General features: G+C 39.6%; 1 protein-coding gene across 1 annotated transcript in view; it reads left to right on the forward strand.

The window, feature by feature from the left end:
- The window catches only part of PRDM15 (PR/SET domain 15), an 852,733-nt gene that overhangs the window by 489,361 nt on the left and 344,694 nt on the right, over positions 1-18,678 (forward strand). The window contains exons 17-18 of the mRNA XM_044071950.1: positions 12,402-12,481; positions 13,541-13,660. Of these exons, the coding sequence (XP_043927885.1) occupies positions 12,402-12,481; positions 13,541-13,660 (200 nt within the window). The remainder of the gene's footprint in view (positions 1-12,401; positions 12,482-13,540; positions 13,661-18,678) is intronic.

The raw sequence follows: 18,678 nt of genomic DNA on the forward strand, positions 1-18,678 counted from the left end.
CAATCTCTCTTCTCAATCTTTTCTAACATTCTCTTATGTTTCATATGCCATACTTATTATCCCCTGTATAACAACTGTGTTCTAGACTCAACTGAAAACTCTACCAGAACTGGCCATTCACTTAGCACTCTCCATCCATTACTGTTTGCCTGTATTCCCTTATCAGTCTTTGGTATGAAAGGCCATCCTTACCCTGCATCCTGTCCCTTTGTCCTTTCTGTGTACTCTGTTATGAATCTCTGCTAGAGAAGGTAGTCTCTAATCTGCAATTCAAACTTCTGCTTGGCCTAATCTCACGTTATTACCTTTCCCTCTCTAGTTATTTAACCTCAAATCCGTTGTTCCTTTGCTAACTCTCTACATTAAACTCCAGCCTCTTCTTGCCTACTTACAGTCATCCCTGTTGGTAAAATCTCCTAGCTCTATTCCTGTATTGCCATGGGTCACAGACTACTGTTTGCTACTTTATGCATATAATTTTCTGTATGGTTGTTGTTATTTTCTGTAAGTACCTGCATCCAAAATCCTACTCCTTTTTTTTTTTTGCTAATTTGCTTAAGCATGCTGTTAAGGTGTTGTTTAATTTATCTATATGGCTATTCCACCGTAGGAGTTTGCTCTTAAATTTGTCATTATATTTTATCTTCTTTTTACACAGTTCATTTGTATGGTTATTTCTCCATAGGAGTTTGCTTTAAAATTTGTCATATTTGGCATTGATTGGAATACCTTACTAATGCAACTATTTAAAGGGTGTAGTATTCAGAGGAATGGGCAGGAGCTTTAACAAAAGGATCTCTCGGACCAAGATTAAAGCAGAATTTGTTTAGGTCATCAAGTAAATGGAGTGAGTTTTCTTTTGAAAAGTCTGTATGCACAGTGATATCTGCATGAGAAGACATAGCAGTTTTAAAGGAAAAGGTTGCTGATTTATGGTCTGATTTAACAAGGGAAAATGGTCCATATGGAGTTGGGCAAGAAGTGGCATTATCTGTGAGAAGAAGATCAAAGTGGTGTGGTCCCTAGTAGGATGGCTAATTATTTAAACAAGGGAGGTAGTCTTTATAATGTTAAGGAAGCACTGTGCATGCCAAATGTTGGCAATACAGATCAGACAGTTTATTGATGGGTAGTTGAAGTCCCCAAGTAAAAAGGAGTTGGGTTTAATGTAGATTTCAGCTAAGGTAAAATGATAGCCACAATGCTCAGAAGGGGTCATAAAGGAAGTTCTGTAGCTAGCTATGAAGTGGTAATTAATATTGTTTAGTGTGATTTGAACATCTAGGAGTTCAAAACTTGTATCTTGAGGACTCACTCATGAGATAATGATACATTTGACATGTACAGATAATTCCTCATAATTGCTAAAAGGTCTGAAGACATGACAGGTGCTAAACACCGGGCATACTTTCATTTTTTTAAATCATGTCTCTGTAACTGCACATGTATGAACTTGTTCAGCTTGCAGAAGGGCATCAAGTTTGAAAGTTGTTGTTATTGTTAAGACTCATGGCATTGAGTACACCCACTTTAATGTGTTCCTAATTAGAATTTACAAGGTTGGAATGACTGGCAAATGGACTATACCTAAAAAAAGATACTATGCGGTAGCAAAGGCTTTAACAAGAATGCAGAAACCTTGGTAAGAGTGGTCTGTATCTGAATGCGTTTCCTCCTGTATCCTTGTTCAATATGGTATTACTATGATAAGGAAGGGATAGCACCATATGTCTGTATGCTTTTCCTCATTTGCCCTTGATGTCCAGAATGTTATAAATGATATGGGAGGAGTGGCCAAACACCATACTGATAGCCCCATTGTTGTCCTGGCAACATTAGTCCTCCCTTCTGTTGAGCCTAGCAAGGGAAAAACTGATTATTTTGCCTGAGTGCATGGACTTCTTAACTGAAAACAAGGAGTCCAACGTTCACCCAAACTTGTGTACCACAAGCCTGACTATGTGAATGATTTAGCATTCATCATATTTAGCCATGTGTTCTTCAAGGATGTACTGCACATTTTGTGGTAAGCTAGGGAATCCAGCACTTGAAAAGCTTCCATAGGAAAATGGAAAAAAAAATGTTCTCACTGGTGCTGTGACAGAAGACAGGAACCAATTTCATCACAGGTGTCGCTGGTCCTAACTTACCTGTCAAACATATACAAAACAGGGCTGTATTATGCCTCTTTTTAAGGCACATGATTCATCTATTTGTGCCTGTCATCTTCTAGAAACCCCTTTTCTTTTAGTTACTAATAAAACCGTTCTTAAAAGAGTTGCTGCATCTAAACCTCTCCTTCAAAATGAAAATATTATTCCACCATGGGACCTTATATTTTTACTGCAGAAATGTACTCATCTCCGCTTTGAATCATTTGCATTTATCCCAGTAGAAGTCCTTTCTTGGACGATTGCCATTTTGGTAGCTTTGACATCAACTAGACAGATGTCAGAGTTGCAAGCTGTCATTTTCAGAGAGCCTTTCCTGGTATTTCATAAGAACGGGGTCAACCTCCATACCAATCCAGCCTTCATGTCTGAAGTGATTACAGAACTTTCCTTAAAACATCAAAAAACACTCAAATAAATAAACACCAAACAAATCCTGTGAACCACTTTATTCTCCTGGTACCTTGGCCTTTCGCCTTCAAAGGAGCTTTCCTAAAAACAACCCATCAACCTACATATATTTCCACTCCTTCAAAAGTGAGAAAGAATCTTGTGTTTCCAAGATGTGCACAGGAAGTAAAGATTCTGTCAGCCAAGACAAAGCAGTATGAGAAATCTGATCAGATTTTTATTTCCTTTGTTAAAGACAGGGAGCTGATAACTGTCAGTAAGCAAACCATATATATGGCTAACCCACTACAGTGCTTTCTGTTACATGCATTATTGAAAACCAATTCTAGATGGGAAGAGAGCTCACTCTACAAGGGCCACAGTTACCACTATAGCTTTCTTCAGAGTGGTTACTACACAAGCTACTTTGCAAACAGTCACCTTTTCATCTCTCTACACATTTGCTCAATATTACTTGTTAACCAGCATGTCCAAGTCCAAGGTGGGCTTTGCCATGGTCATTTTGAATGTCCTTTTGTCCCTTGCAGCTGCAGAAGGCCACCACCTGCTCATCTGTAATCCATAGGTGTCATCCCAAGAGTCAGTACTGCAACAGTATATTAACTTACCGTAACTGTATATGTTCAGGTAGATTCACTGTTGCAGTAGGTTCTCTCCCTCTTTATCACCATCCATAGGACAACTTTGGGTTGGGGAGGATACTTGGACTATCTTTTACCCCACCTTTCCCTGACTTTCTACAGACCAGACACCCGGATTTTCAGAGTTCAGCAGCAGCCTGGATTTCCAAGCTTAGGGGTCCTTCTTGATTTTGCCCTTTTACTTCAGAGTGATCATCCTTGAATGGGTCATGTTCTGACTTTTAGGATCAACTCCAAAGTCTGCTAGGCAAGAAATACCTGAAAATAGTGCTGGTCAACATCCCTTTATGTCACTGATGTCAGTAGGGCAGGTAGTCCACCAGGCCTGGAAGGAGAAGTCAAAGAGCTCTGGTATTTTGGGCCAGCAGCTGTCTGGCTTCTGTAGGCAAGAGTCCTTATAGTCCAGTGCTGTAATAGTGAACCTACTCAAACCTCTATAATTATAGTAGACTACTATCACAACTGTACATATTCATCATTCCCACTGCTGTAGTAGCCTTTGGCTATGTGTGTTGTAACTAGCCTAGGATACAGCAGTCAGCCAGCTTCACAAAGCTCTTGTTTTGCCCCACACTTCTATACTCTGACTGCTGATTGGCTAGCCTCCTAGGAGGAAACTCAGCATTTGAGTGTGTGAAAACCTTCTATACTTTCATCTCAAGAGGAAGCAGCTCTATGAAAACCTTCAATACTTTGTTGTCAATTCAAGAGGAAGGTGTCTGTGGCTTCACAGAAGCAACATTCGGTTTCAAGCTTCATTTCTTCCCCACAGAAATTATTGCCCTTTTAAGAAAATATATGTTTAATTTATTTTCTGAATAAAAGCAGCATTTTACCTTTAAGAAGCCAGGCATTTTTTCACAATGTCAGAAGTTTCCGGTTAGGGATTGCTATTTTTAGCTCAGGGCTTATTTAATACTGGAGGCATTTTTTGTGGTAAAAGTGTACTTCTTATGCAAACATTGAACTATTCATAATTATTTAAGGAATGGGAAGTATTTAACTGGGCAAAAATAGAATGTATAAATGAAATGCTTGTGCACACTTTGTGAAAACATACCTGCTGTATTTTCTGTCAGAGCATTTCAGTGTAGAGTGGTTTTGTTTCTGACAGTTTTTGTGTTCTTGTGCTTTTACTTTGAAAAGGGGATTCTGTGGAAAAGTGTAAATGTACATGTTGCTTGTAAACACTTGTCTGACAGCTTACCCTCTGAGTAACTCTTTCAAGCAATGCTTACCTGCATTTAAACCTATTCCTTGGCTGTAGCATGGATAGTTACTTTTGTATGTTCTCCCATTGTACCTAAAAGTAAAAAAAAACATAGTAAAGAACCATTGCTACCATTGTAGGCTGAGACAGTGCATCAGTCATTAATGTGTGAACCTAGAGTGGCCATTTGTTGTTCCTTGGACCACTGACTTGCTTCATTGACTTCCTCTGGTATAGTCCCAACAGCCACTATGGACCAAGATTCAGCCATGTCCTCTTTGACTGTTCTAATATCTGATTCAGACAAGGGAGAGGATCATGTTTAGGTGTAGGAGACACTCCAGAAGATGCATCTTGGGGTAACCAGAGAAGGAGACCTCTTTACAGGAGAGATGTACCATTTCCTATTCAGTCTTCTTCCAGGATGACACCTGCAAAGAAAAAACAAAAAATTAGACATTGTTCATCTGATGCCATGCTGTCTGTTTGTAAAGATGATTTTTCTCAACTTGTCCTGGTGTTCAGAAATCCTTAAGAAGTTCAGGAGACAGTTTTACCAGTGGATCCTGACATACACCAGGCTTTTTCTGCAGATTATCAAGCCTAGAGCTCTGATTTGAGGAAATGTGGTACTTTCCACCTCCTTTGGTTGAATTTTGTTTTTCACAGACTTTACAGGATGCTCCCCCTACTCTGAGGAGATAGTGTGATATGCTACAAATAGACATACTTTATTCCTCACCCATCCATTCTATTTTGCCAGTCTTGGAAGATATGTTTAACATTGCCTGTGACAATCCTATCAACTTTCAATCCCCCACAAATGCAAACAGACTTTATAAAGTACTGCAAGCTAACAAATCCTTGTTTTCTAATCTTAGTTCAGACCCAGCTGCTATTTCAACCTCATTGCCAGCTGGAAATAGACATTTGGTCAATATAAACTCTTTACCTTCAGATAATGAAGGCAAGGTATTGGACAGATTTTGTAAGAGAATTTTCTGTTCTTCCACTTTAACTTTCAGAATTTTTAACTCACAAGCAGACATTGAGACATTTATTCTGCACTGTGCTGTTAATTTGAGGGAATATTGTGCCACACTTCCTTTATAAGGTAGTTCCTCTCTGAATCATATTCTCTCTAGCCTTTCACAAGTATATAGGTGTGCTTTGAAGTGTGTGTATAACTATGCAGATACTGTGTTTAGGGACACTGCTATGGTTATGAGGGGGTATGCCTGGGTACATAACCAAAAGTTTGTTGATAAAGCAAAGTCTGAAACTTTAAATTCTACTTTAGATAAGGAGATATTGTTTGGTCCATCTGCTGCTTAGTTGCCCAAAGAATTTGATGAATGAGGAAAATTAATTCAGGGAATATCTTAAGATTTTATTTTTTTTAGTTCCCCATTACAAATCTCCCAAATACTTTATTCCCTTTAAGAACCAAGATAAGCAATCCCTGCCACCTGCTGGAAAATAGAGAGCAAAAAAGAGATGGCAAGATGGAAGCAAAAAGAAACAGGGAACCTATCACAAAAAGGGGCAGTCTAATAATCCAGAAAAACTGTGCTTGCATTCTCTATCCCTCCCCTCCAGGCTATATCTCTTGAAATCTTTCCAGAAACTAGCTATCTATGTTCCATTGTCAACAGATAATGTCAGACTCCTGGATGATAAAGTGGTTCAGAAGAGTTACAATTGGCACTGGATGCAAATATTATTTCAGAGGAATACCTTCCACTCTCCAAACTGGAGTTTTTCCTCAGGTTCTGTAGCACTTGCTCTTCCTGGGAGTCACAGAACCAGAGTCTTTATATCAAAGGGGGAAAGGCTTCTATTCTAGAATTTTTCTGGGTAAAATAAAAAGATTTAATGTAGACCAGTCCAAGATCTTTCTCAATCTGTTTAAGTACAAAAATTCAAAATGTAGACCCCTGAGAAATCTTTTACCTCTCATCCTTATTGTGAGTTTTATGGTAATATTAGATCTAAAGGATGCTTATCATCTCATTCCTGTAAGCCACAGGCTTTAGGAAGTTTCTGAGAGAAATTATCAGTTCCCTATACAGCTCCAAAGGTGTTTGCAAAGTATTTAGCTCCAGTGATACCTCATCACAGACTGCATGGCTTTTACCTATTTCCTTATTTAGATGACTTGCTTATCTTTGTTGAGTCTTTTCCCAGATGTCAAGAGTCTTCAACATGGGTTATGTCTGTTCTGACCAGTCTGGAGTTCCAGATAAATGTTCAAAAATCATCCTTGACTCCATCGCATAGGATTGTGTTACTGTGCTACCTTCTAGACACCTCTCATCAAAATGTTTTGCTTACACAGGAAATTATGGATTTTTATCTTGAGATGTTCCAGAGCTTCTCCAGTCAGTCTCAGACTTCAGGATCCTAGAGTTCATGGCTTCTGTTATTCTTGACTCCTTTTGCCAAGTTACTTGTGAGAAAATTCATTAGGTTCTAAAAAAGCATCTTCTGGAATATCATATTCAAAATTTGGGCTTTGTCAAAAAAGAACTGCATTGTTGGAGACACTTACAGAAATAAATCCAGGTCTTCCCTTTTCTCCTCAGATCCCACTATGTCTGTAACCACAGATGCCTTACAGTTTGCTTGGTGAGCAATTTCTGTAGAGGTAAAGTTGCACGGCCTATGGAATTCTTCAGATAGACCAAAGCTCATGAATGTCGAAAAGAAGTTGGCTGTGATCCATGATTGCTTGGGGGGGGGGGGGGGGTACCAGATCCTTCCCTCTATGCAGACTGGCTATGATGGCTTCAGAGATGGCTCTGGAGCACTCTTTTAAGCCTCCAAGCATCTTACATTCCCTCAGAGCAAACTGCAGTAGCAGACACACTGAGCAAGACCAAGACAGGTCATCATGAATGGAAATTAAATGAGCAGGTCTCCAGGAATTGATCCAGTTATGCGGAACACCTCAATTAAATCTGTTTGCCTTCTTTCAAAACAGAAGCTGGAAATATTCTACACAAGGGCTCCCTGTAAGTAAGCCTGGAAAACAAATGCATTTTCATTTCTGTGCTCAGGAATGTTTCTTTATTCATTTCCACCCTTTACACAGACTTTCAGGATAATTCTGAAGATTCAGAAGGACTTTCCAGAAATCATTGTGTTAACTTCCTTTTGCTCAGGAAACATTGGCTGTGTCTTCTTGGAGGGGATGGCCAAGCGAAGTTACCACAAACTTCCTCACAGACTGGTCCTTCTCACACAAGACATGGAGAGTGTGATGCACCCCAAACGGCACTAACTGCTTGGCTGGTTATCATTTGATAGCAATTAGGCTCATATTTCATGAGGATGTGTATCAGGTACTGAAGGAGGAAATAAAACCTGGTACTAGGAAAGTTTATATTGATAAGTAGAAAAGATTTTCAAGTTGGTGCCTAGCCAGTAACCAGGATCCCATCAAGAATTATGCACCACTGGTTCTGAAATGTTTGTGAATTACTTTCCTGCATAATTTATTTCTTGTAAGACTTTTATTAACCTAGTTATATAACTCTCAAATTTTCTGGCATTGATGTGGTGCTTTACAGTCCCCTGTTAATAATTTCATCTTATTTAATTTCAAAGCCAAAACATCTCAAACCTTGGGAGGTCACTAGTCAAAACAATGGCACTTCCAAGGTCACAAAATACAAAAAGCATCTTTTTTTTGCAAGGAGTTTATGCCTGCAGATGTGGGGATCAGACTCTACACCACCAATCTTCTTTATGTATATATATATATATATATATATATATATATATATATATATGGAGAGAGAGAGAGAGAGTTGACTGACAAGTTGTCAAAGCAAAAAAAATCTGGCACAGCTGATCGAAAATTTGCCAGCTTTGATGTTGTGTGAGATCAAGGTGCTGTGGCAATAAGAGAATTTGTCCTTTCCCCACTATAGTGTGACCTCGGACTTGGCATATATAGTATATGCAAACAATAAATAAAAAACTGAAAGTTTGATTGCTGAATCCTACACTAAGGCACTGTACGAGGACATCCACTCGTGCATGAATTGTGCTGTCCCTAATAGAACCAAGACGCTGTCCTCCAAAAAAAAAGGAAGCCAATCTGGTTGTCCCTTGCCATAAACCAACTTTACAACCAAAAGGAAGAAACTGTTGCAGAAAAGAGGAAAATCCCAGGATGCAAAAAACTCCCTTACCAGCCTCAGTAAGAAGCTGAGATCCCTCATAAAATCCTCCAAAGCTAGTTACAAAAATAAAATTGCCAAAGATTCCAAAGACAACCACAAGGCATTCTATAGCTATGTCAAGAATCTAAATGGCAATGCTCAGATCTTCTCTGAGCTACAACAGAATGGCATTAAATATACTGATCCCAAGGATATTGCCAATATCCTGGCAGATCGATTCAGTGCAAACTTCATCCCCCTCTCACCTGGTAAAGGGCCCATCTCAATACCAAAAGATTGCCAAATTCTGGTAATAACGGCCACACAGATGAAAAATGCACTCTCCAAAGCTAAGAATACAGCTACAGTGGGACTAGACGACATCCCAGGCTGTGTACTACATGAACTACAAAATGAACTGGCACCTCACCTCAGGCTTTGTGCCCACTGAGTGTCACACAGCTACAGTTATCTCACTCCACAATTGAGGATCCACCTTGGATCCTAGGAACTACCGCCCCATCATTCTGATGAGGCTGATCTGCAAGGCCATGGAACATATTATCATGAAACTTATAAACAAAGACATTGGCAACCTTCAAACACTGGACCCCATGCAATGTGGGTTTGTGATGGGCCACTCTTGTCTCCTAAACCTGATTGACTTCTTCGAATCAGTCTCCAAAGCCATGGACAAGAGTAAGGTGGTCCACACAGCCTATCTGGACCTCGCCAAGGCCTTCGACACCATCCCCCACTCTGGAATCATAGATAAACTTACTAAGCTGGGCATTAATCCCTATGTCACTTGATGGGTTGCCAACTGGCTTACTGACAGAACCTACACTGTAAAAGTAGCCAACTCCAAATCCAGCTCCAGACAAGTGACAAGTGGAGTATGTCAGGGTTCAGTCCTGGGACCGCTCTTGTTTGGCATCTACTTCTCTGAAGTACAGGCCAATACTAAGGGACTCTGGCTAACAAAGTCAGCAGATGACTACAAACTGGGAGCCATTATTGAATCATGAAATGATGTGGATATTCTACAAAAGGGCCTTACAGAAACAGATGCTTGGTGCCAGAGCCATGGGGCTCAAGCTCAGTGCCAAGAAATGTATAGTTATCCCCTTTGGGAAAAAACATGTACCTGTGAATTACATAGGTGGCAGTACACTAAACACCGAAAGTGTGATGAGAGTTAGGGACACAGGTGGACAGTGGTCTCGCCTTCGATAACCACATCGCCACAACAGTCAGGAATTCCTTCTGTGTGGTACACCTCATCACTAAGGGCTTTTCATCCAGAAAATAGGAGGTCATTGTCCCACTGTACTTATCCCTCATTAGACCCATTATAGTATACAATGCCCCGTTTGGTATGTACCTCTCAAGACATCTGCAACAACTGGAAAGACTACAGAAATACCTCACTAAAAGAATCTCAGGCCTAAAGCAGATGCCCTATGCTAACCATCTAAAAAACCTCCACCTATACTCTGTCGCATATCGTCTACTCAGTGGCAATCTCTGCTTAATATACAAGGCCATGTCAAACCCAGAGCTGTTGAACATGCTACACTTAAAGAAATCCCAATCCCTCAGAGACACATGATCCAGGGATCTAAACCTTGTCATCATAATGAACAAAACATGCTGGAGGGATAGGTTCCTGACCCAGAGACTCCCCAGACTCTGGAATAGACAGTCCATACATGTCAAGCAGAGCGCCTCTTTGGCCCTCTTCAAAAGGAACCTTGATGATTGGATGGGAAATAGGAAATTTACCCCGGGGATCACATCAGTCACCCTGCTAGACAGGAGTCCAGGGAAGTAAATACTGTGGGAAGAAGTAGCCAGGGAATTGTTATGGCTAGGCTTGTATAGGCCCTAGGGCCGATAGCCTAGTACCAGCCTATGAACCTATGAAAAGTAAAAAGTTTACTGTTTTTTTTTTTTTTTTCCCGATATGAAAAATTTCAAGCAGTTGTGCTCGATAACTTGCAGTTCAATATATTGCTTGTTCAAGAAAGCAACATACACCCATGTATACATATGTGTGTGTGTGTGTATGTAAGTATATATACATAAACAGACACACACCCCAAATCAGTAAAGAGGGGAAAGTGAATAAACACTGCCACTTGTGTAACCACTATGTCAATCTATCAAATTAGATGTTCTGGGCATTGGTCTACTGTCCAGAGACAAACACTATGGCTCCTTGGGTTTTATTAAAGTATCATTTATCAGATGCTGTTGTGTGAACACCATTGAGAAAAAGAATTATTACATGAAAACTGACAGATCCAAAATATGCAGTATCATGTTGTTAGGGCGAGGCAGAGCTCCTCCCCAATACCTACCTACTTACTTTGTTTGTAAACTGCTTTATTGCTGTCATTCATTTTCAGTGAGGCATCGTATCATATGAACTTTTACATTTCTATTAGTCTTAACTATAAGGACATTTGCCTTCCTCCTGAATTGCCGTTCCTTTCACTACAAGAATGTATATTCTAAAACATCTTAATTATTATGAAAGTGTCATTTAACACACAGTATTTTTCTTATTCTAGCATCATCTGGAAAATCTGTCATCAGACTATAGGTATCCATACACTTTATGTTGGCATATGACAGTATAGTGCTTGAAAACATAATGAATACCTACTGTCCATGAAGCAGAGTGATGAAGCTGCTGTATGGCCTGCACTGCACACCTTAGTCAAGCATTATGGGTCATTTGTCTAGAGCAGGTTTTGCTAGGCACATTCTTTTAGGACCTTGCAGGCTGAGTGCCTGTGTGCTGAACTGCAGTCAAGACAGGCCATAGAAGATGGGTTGTTGTGTAAACACCTACTGTAACTCCAGATATTGTAAGATATCTCAACTGACATTTAATCTTCCCTTCTCCTTGTTGACAGGAGAAGATGGAGATCAGAGTTTCTTTTAGCTTGCTATTTCTGTCAGACTTATATGTTCTAGTTTGCAGGTATGAGCTGATATGAAATTAGGGATGGGCTCTTTGTGGGACTGCTGATGAAAATTGCATTAGATGCTGAGTAGAGGTTCCTTTCACGAGGAGCTGCTTTGCAGAAGACTCATAGTTAAGTGTGAGGTGTTTGTGATATGAAGAGCTGCTTTTTCAGTTGCCATAGAAGATCTGTAGTGCATATACACTGTTCTGTAAAGGTGCTCTTAACACTCCAAGTTGAATTCTGCATGTTACGTCAGGAATATACATAAAAGCTAAAATGCATTAATCTGTGTAAAACATTAGATTCCTGTGGTAAGTTTCAAGGCTTATGTTGCAAGTGTCCTCTCCCCAAAACTGTTTTATACAGCAAAAGCAGCTGACTAGCTTGTGGCTTAAGGGTTATAACTGGTCCAGTCCATCTACTAGGTTACCAAATTAAATAAAGTTGTAGAACAGCTGCCCAGTAGAGAATCCATTACAGCAGATATAGTATATTGGACATATGGACATTGCTGTATAAATTGTTTTATTCTGAATAAAGGTTGTTTTCCAGCTTAGATTCCATCACTTTTACATAAAAAAATCTACTGTTAAGGTGGTTGAATTACTTATGTTTTGCTGAAGCACCTAATTATAGCCTATTGTATATGTTTTGAAGCCTAGGTAACCAGTTGTCTTAAGTCTGGGGAGAAAAATATTTTTGGTGATTCCTTTCATAGACAGTCTTATTGTCCTAGATTTTCATGGAGAACCTCTGTTAGACATTAGCATGGCATTGAAATCATTTCCTCTTTCTGATATATAGCTATGATTCTTTTTCAGGTATATCCATCCATGTGAGATCTGTGGAAGGATTTTTAACAGCATTGGAAACTTAGAACGTCACAAGCTCATACATACAGGTAACATCTTTCATTTTTACTGGGGGAAGGGAGACTCCTATCACAGTCTCTTGTGTTGTGCAGCAGTTATCCAGGGTTATGTGACATGACTGTGGGAAAAAATGTTGGTCTGTTCATGTTTCATGCCTGAGCAGTTTACCTGAAGGAGTCACCCACTGTCACTCATCTTTATTTGGTGTGTGTGTGTGTGTGTGTGTGTGTGTGTGTGTGTGTGTGTGTGTGTGTGTGTGTGTGTGTGTGTGAGTGTGTAAGATAAGGGGGGGAATTCTGCACTGATTGCTGCATCCATTGGCACTGCAAATTGGCTGTCCCTGCAGTTGCATATGACAACTTATCCAGCTTACAGAACCCCAAGATGCTTGTCTTTACCACTGATTCATGTGCTTGTCTTTCTAAAGCATGTAGTGTCCACTCCTACAACCTCAATGACCTAGGTGGGCAGCATCTGCTTCACGTAGCCTTGCTTCTACACGTTACCTACATACTCTCATGTGCCTTTGCTTGTGTCTCCTTGTACCACTGGCTGTTTTCCACTACTGAATGATGGTACACCACAGTATTTCAAACTGCCACCATGTTAACTTGATTGTACTTCTGAATACTTCTCATTGCCTGCCAGTATAGTTCTCTGTCTTCAGGGGATATGCCCAGGAACCAAGACTTTTGACATCATACATATTCTGGTACACAAGTTGGAAGCCCTTCCATCACCATTCTTGTAGTGCAGTGTCTTTTAGAGTGCAGTTGCTTACATGGAACTATTAGGGTGATGTCAACACCTTAGCCTGATTTGGGATACCATTACTACATCAGTCACAGACTTGTGCCACTGGCAGTTAATCAGTCAGTGAACAGCACTGCTAAAGCTATATGTTCAGTTTCAGCAAATTGTGATTCCTGAGCAGAAAACAAGGGACAGGGGCACATCTACTGTGTTGTAGGCAGAGTAGGGGTAATGTGTAGAGAGATTTAGCAGCCATTTTTTTGTCAAATTACAGTAGTTAACTGTTAATGTGGTGTTTTCCAAATAGTCAATAATGTGTGTATATCTTTTTACAGGTGTTAAAAGTCATGGCTGTAATGACTGTGGAAAATCTTTCGCAAGGAAGGACATGCTGAAGGAACACATGAGAGTCCATGACAACATCAGGGACTACCTTTGTGCAGAGTGTGGGAAAGGTGAATGGCTCTGTTTTGAAAAAGGTGGTCTAAGTTAAGAAGTTGATATTTAGGATTGTTTAGGGAGTCTCAAAAGGTATATCCATATAAAGCCCCACGCTTAAGAAAAATACCTTAATATTTGATCATGTCATGCTCTCATTCACTAGGGATTGCATTTAATGCTGTGATGGTACTACCTTTTACAGAGAATTAATATGGGATATTGCAATCCAGACACTTTTCTAGGCTGCAGTGAATTGTAATTCTCAGTCAGATGCAGAATTTTTGTCTAAGTATATAAAAAATAAATACACAAAGCTGTAACAAAAACATGAGGTACATCAGTGTTTCATCCTGCTGTGTTGTATTTTGCATTTGTGTACTGGGGTAATACCCTATAGCAGCTGACCATTTGCAGATGTACTGCCCAGGTGAAATAATTCACAATGCAGAAAAAAAGTAGAACAGAGAGGCAGTAAGCCATACTTGTCAACAAAATAACAGAAAGTGACAATATATAACACAAATTGTACAGTTGCAATTAATAGATGTAGTAACAATTATGAAAAAAATGCACATTTTACATGCTTATATTTTAGGCTTATGTCATGGTGGAGTTGCTGTGAGGTAATGAGAGTTAGGGGAGGGGAGGTAGAGTTAAGAGGTGACAGTAGATGAGAGACAGTAATGCTAGACTTTGACAAGTCCTTTTCATGATGTGCAAGAAACACCAACAGTCCAAAATAGTAAAAAAATGAAGAAACATAACTTAATTCACCACAATATAGACTCTACACTGACTTCAGGAAGTATAAATCACCATAAATGTATTCTGGTACCTCAGCCTTTCGCCCTCAAGGAATAATTCAAATAAAGAATCCACCTCCTCATATATATTATATATATATATATATATATATATATATATATATATATATATATATATACATTGGGGGATTCTAGTTCCTTTAGGGGGAGATTCCCATATTTTAAAGGAAGGGAAGGAGAAAGAGTTTGTGCAGTGTAGCCAGGTTTGTGGTGGGTTGGAGTGGAGAGGTTGTTTGGGAGAAGTATCTGAGGTTTTATTGTGCGCATTTTAGTATAAAGGTTGGCAGCTAGTGTTGAGAATGAGTTAGGTTGGAGAAATTTGAAGATGAGAGACCTAGTAGCAGACTCTATACTATGCTGCACAGGGAACCATTTTGCTTTTTTGTGGGTGAGGCAGTGGTGTTCATGAGAGGGTAAGTTAGTGATGAAGTGCCAAATTTTGTTTTTGATGGTCTCTAGTGTGAAGGAGTTTTTTAGAGGCCTTGGATATTTTGGGTAGTACATATTCAAGTTTGGTCAGAAGAACTCCTTTGCCTTAGCTGCTGTGGTTATTTTGGATAGGTAGGTTTCAGTTTAATGACTTCTTCATGAGATGCCTCTTATGCTAGATTCAGAAGAGCAGTTATATTCCTGGCAGGCACATACAACTTCTGACATCATTAGTCCTTGGCAAAAATTTCCATAGAAATGACATGAAAGTGATAACATATATCACAATACTCTTTTTAATAAAAAGCGCTTTTATCAGCCAAACATGACAACGAAAGTGATTAACTCTGGGTTTTATTAAAAGGAGTGTTGTGAAATCCATGTAAACTTTTGGTTTTATTAGTTATCTTCTGACCATGAACTAAACTGGAAAAATGCCTCAATAACGAGACCCAAATAATGCAAGGAAATAATATGTTTACTAGAAAAGCTCACACAGACTCTGCTACACTTTGCTGTGAAGGAAATGTTAGTTTGCTTTTTATTTGTTGTATTTTGTATTACTTTATTGCTTTTTTATATTTTGAATACTGTGATTTGTTTTCATTACCCTGTGTTTATTTGTATTCTGCTTTTAACTGCATATTAAAATTTCAAAAGAGACCACAGCTCTGTCTCTTGTGAGTCAGGCAGAAATTAGAACTGATCAATTAAGGACTCATACATAAGACAGAAGAGATCACTTAAGGTTAATCATTTGTGAACTGAGGGGGTGGAGCTAGGAAAATAAAACATTTCAGAGCTTTACTAGAAAGGCTCACACAGACTCTGCTACACTTTGCTGTGAAGGAAAGGTTAGTTTGCTTTTTATTTGTTGTATTTTGTATTACTTTATTGCCTTTCTATATTTTGAATACTGTGGAATCATAGATAGACTTACTAAGCTGGGCATTAATCCCTACGTCACTCGATGGGTTGCCAGCTGGCTTACTGACAGAACCCACACTGTAAAAGTAGCCAACTCCAAATCCAGCTGACAAGTGGAGTACCGCAGGGTTCAGTCCTGCGACCGCTCTTGTTTGGCATCTACTTCTCTAAAGTACAGGCCAACACTAAGGGACAATGGCTAACAAAGTTCGCAGATGACTACAAACTGGGAGCCATTATTGAATCCCCAAATGATGTGGATACTCTACAAAAGGGCCTTACAGAAACGTATGCTTGGTGCCAGAGCCATGGGCTCAAGCTCAATGCCAAGAAATGTATAGTTATCCCCTTTGAGAAAACACATGTACCCATGAATTACCACATAGGTGGCAGTACACTAAACACCGAAAGTGTGATAAGAGAGTTAGGGACACAGGTGGACAGTGGTCTCACCTTCGATAACCACATCACCACAACAGTCAGGGAAATCTTTCTATGTGGCACACCTCATCACTTAGGGCTTTTCATCCAGAAAAAAGGAGGTCATTGTCCCACTGTACTCATCCCTCATTAGACCCATTATAGAATACAATGCCCTGTTTGGTATGTACCTTTCAAGGCATCTGCAACAACCGGAAAGGCCACAGAAATACCTCACTAAAAGAATCACAGGCCTAAAGCAGATGTCCTACGCTGACTGCCTTAAAAAAACTCCAGCTATACTCTGTTGCATATCGTCTACTCAGAGGCGATCTCTGCTTAACATACAAGGCCATGTCAAACCCAGAGCTGTTGGACATGCTACACTTAAAGAAATCCCAATCCCTCAGAGCAACACACTCCAGGGATCTAAACCTTGTCATCACAATAAACAAAACATGTTGTAGGGATAGGTTCCTGACCCAGAGACTCCACAGACTCTGGAATAGACTGCCCATACATGTCAAGCAGAGCGTCTCTTTGGCCCTCTTCAAAAGGAATCTTGACGATTGGATTGGAGAAAGGAAATTTACCCTGGGGATCACGTCAGTTGCCCTGCTTGACAGGGGTCCAGGGAAGTAAATAGTGTGGGAAGAAATAGCCAGGGAATTGTTATGGCTAGGCTTGTATAGGCCGTAGGGCCGATAGCCTAGTACCAACCTATGAACCTATGTTGCCATATTTATTTTCATGTATATTACGCGTCACTGATTATGGAGAGGTGCTGATTGAGGGTGACCTTTGTCCATAAAAATTAAATATGACATTTGTTGAAGTATTTTATGTAGTAGGTCTCTACTGAAATTTTGACTTCTGAATTTGCAGCTGATGTTTCAAAACTGACATTTTTAAGTAATATTTTTGCAGGGGTTTTCCCAGGCCCTAAGTAAACTACATCTGAGTTCTCTACACCATGTGGAAAGTGGCAATGTTCTGCAGTAGCAAGACCTACATTTTCAGTTCTCAAAAGTATTGATGTGATTTATTTTAGACATTCATCAACCTTCTACCAGTTATCCAGTGTCTGTGAAGAATAAGCCATCATCCACGCAGCTGTTAGGGCCCTGTGATAACCTGGATGGCAGACAGACATGTTAGCTTCTGAACGTGCTTGCCCAGACTACAGCACATGTGTGTATTACTTGGTGGGCAGTCATCTTCGTCCATTCTTAGTGCCTTAATGCAACATCTAGTCTCTGTGTTATTGGTATTGCAGCAGACTAATCCCCCCAAGGATGGGTGACCTTCCGTTGGCTTTGAAGTCTGCATCTGCCTGACTGGCTTTTCCAGTGTCTTGGTCAACAAACAGTTCTGAGTTACCTTGGTCACAGTTAGGGCTTTCCCTACACCAGTTAGCCAGTACCCTTTTTTTTCTCTTTTTGTTACAGACACTATACATTCTTATTAAATTAAATTAAAAGCTTAACTTTTGGAATAGCCTGTACATTGACTGACCCTGCTTGACTTTGTTTTCCTTTGTGTTTTTTTTGCTACAGTTCATTTATCTGTCAGTTCTAACAAGTACCAGCCCCAGTTAATTACTGTGAAACTAGCCCGGAAAACTTAAGTTAAAGAGTACTTTCTATTTGTACTGATTCCCCCATTGCTTTCACATAAAAAAAAAAAAAAAAAAAAAAAAAAAACAGAAACCAGGTGATATGTATTACTATAAGTTTTGTCCATTTCCCTGTCAAGAAATATATCATGCTTGCAATAGTGTAAGCAAACTGTTCTGCATGCATTATGTTAACACCAAGCATTAGTTGATGCTGCTGTTGGGTGGGGTCAGTGGGGATGGGGTGCTGAATCCATAAATGGTTCAGAAACCTGTTTGGAGTATTATGACTTTACAAACGACAGGTATGGATTAAGGGAAAGTTGGAATGTGACAGTGAAAGAATCAGCTGGGGACATTTATCATGTTACGATGTTTGAGATCACAAGTAGTAGAGACAGAAAGAGAGGGCTGATGAGTGGGTTGCAAGGGTAGCAATGGGATGGAGAAAGCTAACCAGACATTGGTTATTGTTGTTTTGGTGAGTGAGTGTATATATGAAGGAACTGGAAAAATAGGGAAAAGTAGAAGAAATAAACGATTGTGGCATCAACTGTGTTGACAGAAGTAGTGAAGATTGAAAAACTGGCATTATGAATCTAAAGGGGGGATAAATAAGATAAACTATATTTGGAGGCCTGGAAGGTAGCTCCAAAACATGAGTTACTGTAAACCAGGCATGTAATGGAAAGAGACTGAGAAAATGTATATAAAGCAGCAAATGAGGATTACTGTTTCTTTAGCCATCTTTGAGGTAAGAAAGGTATGTAGCCATATTTAGTCCAGCTTGAAGTAGATATGAAGTAGGCAAGCACAT

This window comes from Protopterus annectens, chromosome 5.part0, assembly GCF_019279795.1.
Source record: "Protopterus annectens isolate FY-2018-M chromosome 5.part0, PAN1.0, whole genome shotgun sequence".
Classification (NCBI taxonomy): domain Eukaryota; kingdom Metazoa; phylum Chordata; order Ceratodontiformes; family Protopteridae; genus Protopterus; species Protopterus annectens.